Source organism: Brienomyrus brachyistius, chromosome 10 (assembly GCF_023856365.1).
Source record: "Brienomyrus brachyistius isolate T26 chromosome 10, BBRACH_0.4, whole genome shotgun sequence".
NCBI classification, from domain to species: Eukaryota; Metazoa; Chordata; class Actinopteri; order Osteoglossiformes; family Mormyridae; genus Brienomyrus; species Brienomyrus brachyistius.
In genome coordinates this window covers 17,578,345-17,593,446 of record NC_064542.1, presented here as the reverse complement: position 1 = coordinate 17,593,446, position 15,102 = coordinate 17,578,345, and the positions used below count along the sequence as shown (strand labels likewise).

The 15,102-nt window shown below is 42.9% G+C and overlaps 1 protein-coding gene and 1 long non-coding RNA gene across 2 annotated transcripts; one reads left to right on the top strand and one right to left on the bottom strand.

The window, feature by feature from the left end:
• Nucleotides 1-211: 211 nt before the first annotated feature.
• prkd4 (protein kinase D4) lies at nt 212-14,771 on the top strand. The gene is made up of 19 exons (XM_049027464.1): nt 212-355; nt 2,061-2,251; nt 4,167-4,305; nt 4,710-4,841; nt 4,977-5,131; nt 5,217-5,418; nt 6,054-6,137; nt 6,421-6,574; nt 7,089-7,212; nt 7,587-7,664; nt 8,984-9,197; nt 11,031-11,059; nt 11,188-11,260; nt 12,173-12,279; nt 12,384-12,545; nt 13,064-13,162; nt 13,280-13,547; nt 14,412-14,497; nt 14,634-14,771. The coding sequence occupies exons 1-19, from the start codon at nt 295-297 to the stop codon at nt 14,769-14,771; spliced, it is 2,496 nt and encodes an 831-aa protein (XP_048883421.1). The 5' UTR covers nt 212-294.
• Nucleotides 13,414-14,738, bottom strand: LOC125750102 (uncharacterized). The gene is made up of 3 exons (XR_007400288.1): nt 14,609-14,738; nt 14,293-14,462; nt 13,414-13,554 (listed from the first exon to the last, which is right to left on the bottom strand). It is a non-coding gene; the product is annotated as an uncharacterized LOC125750102 (long non-coding RNA).
• Nucleotides 14,772-15,102: the final 331 nt, after the last annotated feature.

Sequence of the window (15,102 nt, the reverse complement as noted above, 5' to 3'; positions counted from 1 at the left end):
ATTTCAGATATCTCGTGTGTCGTAAATTTTTGTCTGTATTCTACATGTTATTGATAAATAGGTGAAATACTTCAGCATCAGCACAATTATAAGAATTAAAAAAAAATCATATAAAATGGGGCATTGCTGTACTAGCACTGGAGCTTGCTGTGACACATCCGCCTTCACTGTGGGCAGTAACCCAAGCAAAGCTTCAGTGGTGAGTTTTGGGGCTGCTTCCTCTCAGGCACTAGAGCGTAGTCATCAAACAAAAACGACAGCAAGTGCTGGTAGCAGTTGCACGGCAGAAGAAATATGGAAGATAATTGTGATCCGGACACATGTATACTGGAGCAAGACGGCTCTGAGCTAACAGGTAGGTGTTTTATTCAGACAAATTACTACCACTTGCCAAGTTCTGCTATCTCAATGAGCAAAAATGCTGCATTTTTTATTATCTAGGCTGTGAATCTTTCTTCCTGATCTATTTTGGTTCTAGTCTGGTTGGTACTCTATCACTTGCAATGCTTTTAAAAACTTTTAGTTTATGTAGCAGAAGCCCCCCCCCCACCACCACCACCACCCTTTTCTTTATATAAATGTTTGTCCCCGTTATTCTGACCACAATAACTGGTTTGTTAGCTGAACATGTTTGTGTATATTTGCTTGCAATTTAACGTGAGGTGCTTATGCATAGGTGTATAATATGGGGGTTGTAACCCAGCCAATAATCAACCCCTTGGACCCCTTAAATAGGTGGAGACTTCAAGCCACTAAATGCTCAAAGCAAAGTTATCCTCTTGCATTTATACTTCACATGGATAAATAAAGCACTGACATGCTGTGTCTCCATCTCACTGACATGTCTCTCTTGTTCCTGTGTAATGACGGCTCTGCCCAGTGACTGATGCCGTGTCTCCATCTCACTGACATGTCTCTCTGTTCCTGTGTAATGACGGCTCTGCCCAGTGACTGATACTGTGTCTCCAGCTCACTGACATGTCTCTCTTGTTCCTGTGTAATGACGGCTCTGCCCAGTGACTGATGCCGTGTCTCCATCTCACTGACATGTCTCTCTGTTCCTGTGTAATGACGGCTCTGCCCAGTGACTGACGCCGTGTCTCCAGCTCACTTACATGTCTCTCTGTTCCTGTGTAATGACGGCTCTGCCCAGTGACTGACGCCGTGTCTCCAGCTCACTTACATGTCTCTCTGTTCCTGTGTAATGACGGCTCTGCCCAGTGACTGACGCCGTGTCTCCAGCTCACTGACATGTCTCTCTGTTCCTGTGTAATGACGGCTCTGCCCAGTGACTGACGCCGTGTCTCCAGCTCACTGACATGTCTCTCTGTTCCTGTGTAATGACGGCTCTGCCCAGTGACTGATGCTGTGTCTCCAGCCCACTGACATGTCTCTCTGTTCCTGTGTAATGACGGCTCTGCCCAGTGACTGACGCCGTGTCTCCAGCTCACTGACATGTCTCTCTGTTCCTGTGTAATGACGGCTCTGCCCAGTGACTGACGCCGTGTCTCCAGCTCACTAACATGTCTCTCTGTTCCTGTGTAATGACGGCTCTGCCCAGTGACTGATACTGTGTCTCCAGCTCACTGACATGTCTCTCTGTGTTGCTGTGTAATGACGGCTCTGCCCAGTGACTGATACTGTGTCTCCAGCTCACTGACATGTCTCTCTGTTCCTGTGTAATGACGGCTCTGCGCAGTGACTGATGCTGTGTCTCCATCTCACTGACATGTCTCTCTGTTCCTGTGTAATGACGGCTCTGCGCAGTGACTGATGCTGTGTCTCCATCTCACTGACATGTCTCTCTGTTCCTGTGTAATGACGGCTCTGCGCAGTGACTGATGCTGTGTCTCCATCTCACTGACATGTCTCTCTGTTCCTCTGTAATGACGGCTCTGCGCAGTGACTGATGCTGTGTCTCCATCTCACTGACATGTCTCTCTGTTCCTCTGTAATGACGGCTCTGCGCAGTGACTGGTGCTGTGTCTCCATCTCACTGACATGTCTCTCTGTTCCTCTGTAATGACGGCTCTGCCCAATCACTGACGCTGTGTCTCCAGCCGCTCTGTCAGTGATGTCAGTGAACCCCCCCGACACACCGGGCAAGATTGCTTATGCCCCTCAGCTTTCCCAGGACCTGGCACTGATCCAGCTGCAGATCGGGCTCCTCAGGGAGTCAGTATGGGTTTCCCGAACTCAGCTCAGCTTTCATGACATGAGGAAAATGGCCATCCAGATAATTGCCAGGAGGGTAAGTATGTGATCATAGTGTAAACTGCTTTCACATGCCTGTCTGTGCCAAACCTTCAGATAAATACACAAGGTGCACGTTTCTCTTTGAGTGACTTTAGAACATCTACTGTATAATGTTATGTTATGTTATGTTTTATGTTGATCCTCGTAACAGTTTCTCCACCTGAGCTTTGCTGCCAAACCATAATGAACGCGTGCATGGGCCCCTCTCTCTGCTTTCTCTCATCTTCTCTAACAGATGACCTTTGTTTAGTCATCGTGTAGCTGCACTGGCTCAACGGTGGTTTTGTACATCCGTTCTTAAATTTCCAACCACAATTCTCACCCTCAGCCTTCTGCTCATTTTTTCTTATGCTCTTCCTTTTCTTTTCTGCAGCCATTTAAGTCTAAAGGCGACAGGCATCTCACTCTAATTTGAGTTTATTTGCATTTGTGTTTCAAATTTTAATCTTTAAAAATTTGAATCTTAACTTTGTGCCATTGACTATCACAATAAGGGAGAAATTCTCAAACTTACAGCATTAGAGGGGCCTGCACTTTTTCAAATTATTATTGGGTCATTCTCAATATAAGATGCCTTTGCTTTGCAGTGAATTGCCCATAGGTGTGCATGTGTGAGTGAATGGTGTGTGAGTGTGCCTTGCGATGGGCTGGCCCCCCATCCTGGGTTGTTCTCTGCCTTGTCCCCATTGCTTCCGGGATAGGCTCCGGACCCCCTGCGACCCAGTAGGATAAGCGGTTTGGAACATGGATGGATGTTCTCCCGCTAATTGCCACTTATGGCCACGAGTTCTAGTATTTAAACTAATATCAAAATAACCATTTGACTGAACAGCATCCAGACCTGTTAGAATCTTATACACCTGGATCATGTCCCCCCTTAGTCTCCTTTGCTCGAAGCTAAACAGATTCAGCTCAGCTAACGTCTCCTCATAAGACATTCCTCTAAGACCAGGAATCATTCTCGTAGCCCTACATTGCACCCTTTCCAAGACAGCAATGTCCTTTATAAGGTATGGTGACCAAACCTGCACATAATATTCTAGTTGGGGTCTTACCAAGGAATTATATAATTGTAGCATCACCTCCCTTGACTTAGACTCTACACAACTACCTATTGGCCTTTTTTATTGCTTCCCAAGTTCCATTTTTAATTGTAATATTAAGCATTCTGAGTGTGTCCTTGCTGTCCACCCCACAGTGTGGTATTGGGGTAACCGCTCCTTTAAGAGACTGTCCTTTGACATCAGTTACATCACAGCCTTCATTTTGTACTTCTTTCAATGGACTGAGTGAAACTCCTGCATGCTCACTATATGTATTTATACTGTATACCCCCCCCCCCAATTTTCTTATATTGTGCTTATAACTGGCTGTGATTAAACTTAACATGTCCACACTGTTGTAATGAAATATACAATTGTGTGTTATATTTAATATAAATATTAAAATGTGTTTCTGAAACACAAGGTCAGCTAATAATTCACTTTCTTACTGTAGGTCAATCATATTCTCATGAAATGGTCACTTTAGTAGAAAACAAACAATCAAAAGAAAACATCCATCTTGTCATTGTCCCCTATGTCATTGTCCCCTATGTCATTGTTCACCCTGTCATAGACACAATTTGTGGTTGAATTACAAATTGTCTTCTTACACATAGTTAAGCTTGGCACAGATGTTTTCTGAATAAAATAATAAACTTTCAAAGAAATGAAGAAAAAAAGTAAATTGAGAATGACCCAATTATTAGAATATAAACTATAAAGCTCATTTGAAACATTTCAAATCAATTTAACCTCCTAAATTAACAATAGATCAGAGGAAGACTCACTTTGCAGTGTTTTTTATAAACAAGACCCTGTATGAACCATTTAATAATAGACTGAGAAACTGATTCTGTTTTCTGACAGGATCCAAAATGTTCAGTAATAGAACAGAGGGAGAATATCCTGTTGTTCCGGCATGCGCCCAGTTCTGAAAACCTTCTTAAGAGATTGAGGGAATATGACACAATACAGGATGGCGATCTAATTGAGGTGGTGTTGTCCGGTAAGCTGCTGCAGGTTTGTCATGTGGTCTTTTCAGGAGCCCCCCAGTGAAGTGACTGCTTGTGGTCAGCAGGGGGCCCCCAAGCCTTATAGGCCCCTTGCAAATGCATGGTTTGAGTGGTGGTTAACACCACAGATATGAAATCATGAATATCGCATTGGCCATTGTTGTATGATGCCGCTATACGTCTGTGCATCCACCATATCACAGCAGTCAAGGTCCACTAATAGACAGATATAGTGATACAGATGCACCATCAAATCAGAAACGCAGCATCTATTTCTCCATGGCTATGTTAAACACTGCCACTGGGTTTTATATAGAATTCTTGCTACCTGGTCATATGAGCTTAATGTCTGGTGCTTTATTATGCTGCTAAAACCTGTGTGGGAACTTGTTGTCAGGCTCCACTTCCAGGTCTGAGACGAGTCGCAGCTCACACATCTTGGTCGTACAATCATATCGCACCCCAACGTTCTGTAACCACTGTGGTGAAATGCTGTGGGGACTCATACGGCAAGGCCTCAAGTGTGAAGGTGTGCCCCGCATCCGGCCTTATCCTTATTACAACTTTGTAATATATGTAGGAAATCACTTTCTTTACTTAGAATAATTCAATTATTTTTTAAAATAAATTGTTTAAATATACCCTCTCCTTACATTTTTCGTAGCTTGTGGGCTAGATTTCCACAAACGTTGTGTCCTTAAGTTGTCCAAAGACTGTAACCGTGAGAGGCGGCGCTGTGGGTCCAGTCTGTCCCTCTTCCAGCCCAGACGGCCCAGAATGTCGTCCCTGTCCACGCAGGCCGGGGGGAGCCTGGAGGAGGTGTGGGGGAAAGCCCTTTACTATCCTCACTTTGGCCACACTGCCGCCTCTCCTGCGCTCCAATCCGCTCTCCCTCTCTCTGCAGATCCGCATGTCGAAGCTGGAGTCCCGGATGCGGCCCACCTCATGGGTGGAGCGGCCGCTGTGGTTGGGCAGGGACCAGGCTGAGCAGGGCCGCGTGCCGGTGCCGCACACCTTTCATATTCACACTTACACCAAGGCCACCACCTGCCAGCTCTGCCATCGCATGCTCAAGGGCCTCTTCCGCCAGGGCCTGCAGTGCTCAGGTAGAGCATTTAATATTCATGTATGAACGTTATATTGATAATAATGTGAACCAGCAGTAGTGCTGGCACTGTGTTAGGACTATGTGGCCGTGATGGGAAGCTCACTGGCTAAAATCCCCTCAGCAAACTTTGCAGACACATTGTCTGGGTAATGGGCTGGAACTGATTAAACTGTGAGACAGATCACAGCAAAACTGAAGGAGCACCACATAGTGATAGCATAGAAAAATGCATTATCAGACATTTGATCCCATTAGGGCAGTAACTCGAAAAGTTTTTCATGGATCTTCTTACTGTTATGTCATGGAAAATGTTGGTCTTAGTGCAAATGAAAAAGTAATACTACATTTTCCAGTTGATCCATTCAGTGATCGTAGAGGTTAGGGGTGTGGGAGGGATAAGGATTTAATGGGGGGAGGGGTGATGGGGTTGTCTGGGGAATACAATGCTGTCATTCCAGCTGCATATTTTCTAGTTTGTATATATTCTAATGTTGAATGTTTTTGGAATTAATGTCCACTTACAACCCAGATAAATAGCTTTAAACAAGTTTTTATGGCCTAAAACTTCGGCACAGTACTACCATATATGCTTAGTGTTTCTTTCCTGGGGTAAACCCTATTCCCCTGGCACAGATTGCAAATTTAACTGCCATCGCCAATGTGAGACGCAGGTCCCCAGTGACTGTCCTGGGGAGAGGAGGACAACCAATGGGGAAGGTGAGACATCAAAGGGAGGTGGGCAGGGCTGGCTTGTTACATCTGACCCTACTTATAGGAGCCCAGTGAACACAATTTGGACTTACAGTTCTCTTTCGTATGTCTGAAAGTTCATAAGTTGAGGAGTGTCTGTATTTGTCTCATTTTATGTTAACAATATGCAAAATAAACAGCATTACAACACAATAACTACAGTGTTACCAAACATGGGGGTAAGCAGTGCAGAAGTGGAAACTGGCAATGGTTTGTGTCAAGGTTTTGTGTGTTTATTTTTTTTATATAGATTCTGAAGCAAATTCCATGGAGAAATCTTGCATGTTTGACAATGACATATATGTGGATCCATGCAAATGTTTACCTCTGGATGTAAAGAATGCTGAGGTCTCTCTGGATCCGGATCTGACTGATGATTCTGTGGAGGACCAGCCCAAAATCAGGTAACGGGGGAGGGGGTGTGTCAGGGAACCTGTAGATGTGGGAAGGCACCCAATCACTGTGGGTGTTTCCCAGTACTAAGAACAACATACTTGTGGTTTTGGCAAGAGTGATCTCAATAACGAGCCTCCCAAGGATAAACTTGGGACACAATGAATCATGGGATTTTTCTTCTTGCTGAGGAATCAATGATGCACCCTTGATATGTCATAATGGTGGGTCGGCAGGGGAGGGCTGGGTTGGAGTGGCTGTACTTAATGTATTAAATTAGCTGTGAATTTAAAGAAAAGTTGTTCTCCAAAGAGGGGGAAGACGGTTGGGGTTACAAAAAAATACACATTTTGGGTGGGACAAGAGAGGATTTTTACCATCCTCCATAGTTCAGTTCTTGACTATTGGAACTGTACTTCAGCAACAGAAAATAACATCACATGGGTCCGCAATCGCACCCCATCATTCAAGTACGCGATAAATAAACCGGCGACTTCTTGCTCTTTATGTCCTCTTTCCTTGCAGCCCCTGCTTTGGCAGTAACATACCCCTGATGCGAGTGGTTCAGTCTGTCCGCCATGTAAAGCGCAGAGACAGCAGTGTGCTAAAAGAAGGCTGGCTGTTGCACTACACGAGCACTGATACAATGGTATGACTTACGACAGTAAGCTAGTGGGAGTTCGCTGACTTACATATTGATATGGACTGACTGGATCACTGAAAAACTGATTGTTCTTCACTGATGTTATGTTTTCATTGACTCACACCATACTATGGGTTTTGCTGAATTACTGACATAGTGCGGGTTTACACTTTATACTTTAGTATGGTTTAAATAGCCAACTGGCACCATAGTATGGTTTATTAGCTGAGTAATTCAGTAATTCACTGACACATTTATGATAGCAGAAAATCTATACATTGATTGGTGGTATTGAAACAGAATTACAAGAGAAGAGACACTGAAAAATACACTGCCAATGACTATTGCATATAAGGACTTAAATTCTCATTGTTTTCCAGAGAAAGCGGCATTATTGGATTCTGGACACAAAGAATATCACTCTGTACCAGAATGACAACAGCACCAAGTACTACAAGGTTTGTAGTTGTGTACTTGCTTGTACTGCCTATATTGTAAGATTTGATTTATTTATATTTTGTAATACAAATTGCAAGTAATTCAGTCAAATTTGTTATTTTAATTTGTAATTTGTTGAAAACCTCTAAAACACATATGTCAAACTCAAGCCCTGTGGGTCACATCTGGTTTGCAACATGAAATAATTCTGATAATGGTAGACAAAAATCACTATTCAGTATAAACCTTGGTTTTGGGTTCACAGTTCGGTACAATTTTAGTGCATAAGGGAAAACAGAAATTATTTCGAGATAATTTTTTACTAAAGTTGAAAAAACAGACACACTTAGGTACAGCTGGAAACCAAAGGCGATGCGTCTGACGTTGACATGTCTGAAAGACAAAATTCAGGTTGGAAGGACGTTAAAGGTAGTAGAAGTGTCACAGTCAGCGGGGTAGGCAGGATATCTTGATAATTTGGGGTCTCCAGGCAGCATAGCCCAAGAGGTGTAGGGGAAATAAGAAGCGCATTGGCCAAAATAGAGGAGACTAGAGGCAGTGCAAACAGATAGGTGATTGCAATATGTAAGCTCCAGTAGAAATGGCTATGGTATAAGTAAGTAGATAAGTAGGAGGAAGAGGCAGGCATGCGGAGTCCCTGAAATGTCACCATTTCCACAAGGGGGTGTGAAGCTAGAGTGACAGCACCGATCCCCACCCAGCTCTACACCTCACACAATAGATCTAACTGGGAGTGGGGAGTTAGCTAGAGGTAGAACTAGTGTCCCTATAAGCTACAGTAAACAAGTGTGTTTTTAGTGTAGACTTGAATATGGAGAGTGAGCCTGAATCTTGCACATCCGCTCTGTGAGGGAATACTCTGCAGCCTGCCGTAATTCTTTCTACTCCAGGCGGAAAACCTAACTCATTGGATTTAATTCTATATGTTCAGAAAGTTTTTTTGTATGTCACCGTTCAGTTTTATTTAAGAAGGGAGTTTTCAGAAATAATGTGCACTGCAAAATTCACATTTGTAAATATTATTTACATACAATATGGATTTCAACCAAATAACCTGTCCTCAGATTTGATCGCTGGTGTACTACTGTCTGGAGACAAGTGGCTTCTTGTAACACAAGTCCTTAGGCTTTTTAGAAGCCTGGGGCCTTCGCGTGAACAAAGTTCAATACAAGCATTTCGAATATGTTGAAAACAGATTTTATTTTGATTTGTTTTTTATTATTACTTTTATTCAGTGGTTTATGAAGTTCTTTGATTTGATTGGGAAATCTTTTTTTATTTTTTAATAAATTTGTCTTATGTGCAAATTACCTTCTAGGAGCTGCCTCTGTCTGAGGTGTTGCTGGTACAAGGCGAGGGACATCTGTCCGTCCCACCATCGTCATGTGACAGTGGCCATTCCTTCGAACTGGTGACGGGGACAGTGGTGTACTGTGTCCTGGCGGGAAAGGCCGGCCCAGCTTGGGAGGCAATCATTCGACAAGCACTGATGCCAGTGCAGAAAAGTGGCCACAGGGGGCAAGACTGCATGGGTGAGTAAGACGTTGTTAAATGAAATGTAGATGATTTAGCAGAATGTGACATGTGGTTCAGTTATGTTTATGACTATGGTTAAATGAAGATGACCCAGAGGGTGTGATTAAGCATATGTGAATCATATAATGTTTCTCATTGTGGGTCAGTAATGTTGAGGGTTTGGGTACCTGGAACAGTTTGTCAGATATGCATCTTAGCATAAATGCAGGCAGGCAGGCAAGGCTGAGCGACGCCCCTTTGGTAGATTACCTGGATGCGAATAACAATCTGAGGGATAGCCAACATGGATTTAGGAGAGGTAGATCCCATTTAATGGATTTACTTGAGTTCTTTGAGAAAGCTACAAGAGAAACTGATCATAAAAAGGCCCACGATGTGATCTACTTAGATTTCCAGAAGACCTTTGATATTGTCCCCCACAAACTGCTCTTGCTTAAGCTCAAAGCTGCAGAGATTTTAGGAACTGTAGCAGCTTGGATCGAAAACTGGTTAATTGACAGGAAGCAGCGAGTAGTTATTAGAGGCACAATGTCACAGTGGGCCTGCATTCATAGTGGGGTACCGCAGGGTTCAATTTTAGGATCACTATTATTCCTAATTTACGTTTACTGTATGTATTGGTGTCAATATCATAAACTGGTTAAATTTGCAGATGACACCAAGGTGGATGGTGTAGCAGATACTGATCTAGCAGCGGAGGGGCTACAATGGGATCTGGATTTAATTAGCGACTGAGCTGATACCTGGCAGATGAAATTTAACATTGATAAATGTAAGGTAATTCATACAGGGAGCAGAAATATAAAGTACCGATATTTTATGGGTTCCACTGATTACGAGAACGATCTTGGTGTGTATGTTGATGCTTCCATGTCCCACTCTCGCCAGTGTGGGGAAGCAATAAAAAAGGCAAATAGGATGTTGGGTTGGGTTACATCTCTAGGTGTGTGGAGTTTAAGACAAGGGAAGTGATACTACGATTATATAATTCCTTGGTAAGACCCCACCTGGAATATTGTATGCAGGTTTGGTCACCTTACCTTAAAAAGGACATTGCAGCCTTGGAAAGGATGCAATGTAGGGCTACGTGAATGATTCCTGGTATTTGAGGAATGTCTTATGAGGAGAGGTTAGCTGAGCTGAATCTGTTTAGCCTCCAGCAAAGGAGACTAAGGGGGGACATGATCCAGGTATATAAGATTCTAACAGGTCTGGATGCTGTTCAGCCAAATGGCTATTTAAATATTAGTTTAAATACTAGAACTCATGGCCATAAGTAGAAATTAGCGGGAGAACATTTTAAAACGAATCTGAGGAAGCGCTTCTTTACACAGCGTGTAGTTAGAGTATGGAATAGTCTTCCTGCTAGTGTAGCACAAGCTAAAACCCTGGGTTCCTTTAAATCAGAGCTAGAGAAGATTTTAACATCTCTGAGCTATTAGTTAAGTTCTCCCCAAACGAGCTTGATGGGCCGAATGGCCCCTGTGCTGACACTGCAGAGGACACAAGTACTTCTAGAGGCAAAAATGTCGAGTAGCTGTTCTGTGCTGGTACTGCATATATATTCATATATGCTTTGGTCACACAGGCATGCTTGGGATATTGGGTAAAGTCGTGCTTTGTCAAAATGATCAAGAAAACATTATATAGGCCAGTCTTTCAATATTTCTACACTTCAGTGGATCAGTGATCCCCAATGAAAACCCTGCATTCCCACTTCATAGAGACGATTCTAAACATGCTGACACCATGAAAGAAGAAAGAAAGTACCCAGTTTCCATTGTGCTGTTATGAAAATATCTAAGATTTGGTCTTTATTCTTCTAACAGATTTGGGAAGGCAAAGTGAACAAACAGAGGTAAGTGGTTAAAATAAACTGTTAAACCTTGAATTGCTGGAGGTGATGTGGGTTACAGTTGAACTGAGAAACAACATATACTGTCTATGAGATGTAAAACAGTTAACACTATGTGCTTGTCTTTTCAGGACATCAGTGCATACTACCAGATCTTCACAGATGATATGCTGGGTTCAGGGCAGTTTGGTATTGTATATGGAGGTGAGTGATGGTGGACTTCAATCTTCTCGATGCTGAGACATACTTTTCCTGACCAAAGGCCAGCCATAAAGTTCTATACAGTGGTGCCTGCGATTCCGTTCCAGGAAAATAGTCAGAAACCAATTTATCCGCAAACCAAGGCAATTTTTCCCATAAAAAAGCACTGAAATTTGATTAATTCGTTCACAAGCCTACCAAATAAAAATTTAAAATCAATTTTCTGGTTTTTATAGTAAAAATTTTAAAGAAAAACACAATATAGTGTGCTGATGGGCTAACCGATGCATCGCAGGAACAGAGAGAGACATGGAGACTTGCTTGCCGGGGAAATCACACTCTTTATTAACAGTTCTTAAAGCCCTTGTATTGTTATTAATGTTAATCGTTGTATTTCCCTATTGTCACATGTGTGTTTGCCTGTGTCTTGTGTGTACCCGGTCTGACCCTCACGTGTATTTAGCGTGTTTAAATTAGCGTGTCTGCATCTTGCAGTTCGGCGTCTGACAACTTTGTGTTTCCCGTCTGTGTATTTGGGTTTGGTGCTCGTTGGTTGACTGTTTTGGTCCTTCTATTTACAATTGCACGTGGGGCATGCTGGGATATGCAGGGCATGCTGGGATATGCACCCCGCCAGTGCGACACTAGTATAAAAAAAAGGCATCTGGTCGAGGAATTTGTTCGTCAATGAAATTTTGTACGCGACCCAATGAGTTTTTCACAAAATTTTTGGTCGCAAACCAAATTGCTCGTAGGCCAAAGCGTTCTTAAACCGCAGGCAACACTGTTGTGCAATATGTGGCTTGTTTCTGCAATAAGGATGCCGGGCAGTTGATACTTAAAATGGAGTCATAAAGGAGCAGCGACCTTGCTTGGTAATTTTGGTGTTAACCTGTGTGTGTAAATGTTGTGCAGGTGCGCACAGGCAGTCTGGGCGAACCGTGGCTGTCAAAGTCATCGACAAGACCCGCTTTCCAACAAATCAGGAGAGTCAGCTAAGGAACGAGGTGGCTATACTCCAGGTCTGGCAGTAGGATTTGTTTCAACACATGTATATGGACGTTGAAAGACAACATGGTGGATGGATATTTGAAAGTGTTCATGTCATGCCTGTTTGTCTGCTTAGAATCTCGCTCACCCAGGGGTGGTTCACCTGGAAGGAATGTTTGAAACCTCAGAGCATGTATTTGTAGTCATGGAGAAGCTGCATGGTGACATGCTGGAAATGATTATGTCCAATGAGAATGGTCGACTCCCAGAACGCAATACCCGCTTCCTGGTCACACAGGTGAGGCTCTATACCACAAGTACCAGCAAGGGAGGCAACACTGGTAGGGAGAAAATCAGCCCCGAACACCCCGATCCCTAAACACATATAGTTCTCCCTAATAGGGATGTGTCCCAAGTGTCCATACCTAAATCTATACCCTTGCATACCACAAACACTGAAAACAAACTTACAGCCATGGAAAAAATTAAGAGACCACTATATTTTTAAACAAATCCAGGTTCTCATTTCAGCAGTACACAACAATAAGGAGAAGCAAGAGACATTGGGAGTGACCAGAAACCAGCCAGTTAAGGGGCGGAAGTGAATATAGTTTACACAGATACATACTCATAAATTGAGAAATGAATGAAACAAAAAATTGTGCTGCGGTCTCCTAATTTTTTCCGCAGCTGTATGCTTCTCTATAAACATCTCTCTTCTTGTGTTTGCTGTTAAATTTTAAAAGACAGATTCATTGAAGACATTCTTGAAAGCTCCTCTGTTTAATGAACGATTAACTGTCCTCTTCCCAATAGATCTTGGAGGCCCTCCGATACCTGCACTTTAAACACATTGCTCACTGTGACCTAAAGCCAGAGAATGTCCTTTTGGCTTGTGCAGATCCCTTTCCTCAGGTGTGCTAATCGCCACAGATGCACACTGTGCACCCAATATGTTGGAATATAATAGGCACAGTTGATTTTTCCTTTCTTCACCTCTTGTCCTGCATCTGTCCCACTGGCCCTTTGCAGGTGAAGCTCTGTGATTTTGGTTTTTCCCGCATCATCGGCGAGAAATCTTTCCGCCGCTCAGTAGTAGGCACACCAGCCTACTTGGCCCCTGAGGTCATCAGCAGCCATGGGTACAACCGCTCGTTGGACATGTGGGCCGTAGGTGTTGTGCTGTATGTCAGCTTGAGTGGCACCTTCCCCTTCAATGAGTATGAGGACATCGGCCAACAGATCACCAATGCTTCCTTCATGTTTCCCCGACAACCCTGGGCAAACATCTCCCTGGAGGGTGAGTCCTGTGGGAGACTAGTCTTAGTGTTCTATCACAAATATGCAATATGTACTTCAAATAAACAATGTCCATCCATCCATCCATTTTCCAAACCGCTTATCCTACTGGGTCGCGGGGCAAATAAACAATGTGTACTACATATTGCTTATTTATTATTTATCTATTTGTTAGACTTAAACTGTGTTGGTTTAAAGAAAAACTAAAAATACTTATCTGTTTTTCTTTAAACCAACACACAGTTTAAGTCTAACAAATAGATAAATAACAAATAAGCAATATGTACTTCAAATAAACAATTTGTAGTACACATTGTTTATTTGAAGTACATAATGCATATTTGTTATTTATCTATTTGTTAGACTTAAGCTATTATATTTTTAGTTTTTAGTTATCTCTTTCTTTAAACCAACACACAGCTTCAGGAGTAATTCAGGGTTACATGTCATTGCATGTTGTATGTGTATAACTGCATATGACAAATAAACTTCTTGAATTGACCTGACTAATGCCCATCGTCAGACTGGCTCATCTGCATGCCTCAACAAAGTTATTCAGTATATAGTTGTAATAATAATGACAATAATTATAATAATATATAGCATATAACTCTGATGCGGCATTAAGTTAATATCATTATATTAAAAATATTATTATTTAGGACTTAGGACTTGTTTGTTGACCCGGATTCTTGACTTGGTGACTATCTTGATGTGAGATTTGCCTGTTTTGACTCGGGACTTACATGATACTTGAAAGTCAATGACTGTTGTTTCCATTTTCACCGATGTTGTGGTACTGGCAGCCAGGACAGGGGAGGTAAGCACTGTAGTCACCCTCTGACACCACTCTCTCTCTCATCAGCGGTCAGCCTCATCACCAACCTGCTACAGGTGTCCGTCAAGCGCAGGTTCACTGTGGGAAAAGCCTTAGGTCACTCCTGGTTACAGGTGAGCTTCTTCGCCCTGTAAACCTGTACGAGAGTTGAGCCTCATTTCATTAGTAATCATCTCAATCTGCTCTCCAGCATTTCCAGTTAGCAAACCCTGAGAGGCTCCAACCTGAAATCTGTAATATCTCCTGTAGGACTTCCAGCTGTGGTGTGACCTGAGAGAGTTTGAAAGGCGCATGGGCCTCCGCTATCTCACCCACGAGGACGACGGGGAGCGCTGGCGGAAGTACGCACAGGAGAAGGGTCTCGACTTCCCCTCACAGCTGGCCTGAGTTCCCAGCAGTGAAGGAAGCAAGCTGCGGTGGCCTGAGCGCACGCAAGCACACAGACTGTGCTGTGCTGGGGGGAGAAAAATAGAGATGTCTACATGATGTGGCTGGAGATGAAGGCTTGGCCTGTGGTTTGAAATAGAAGCCTTAAAAATAGATGATAAAAACAAGATGCATATCTGATTCATAGATATGGTACTGTATAAACTAGTTTAAACCATCTGATGTATGATGAAAACCTGTTTTTTATTTCATTTTTGGATAGAGGGAACTGAAGCTGTCTGAAAATAAAAACACTTAATAATTAAAATACAAAGGTCTGTTTATTGGGGGG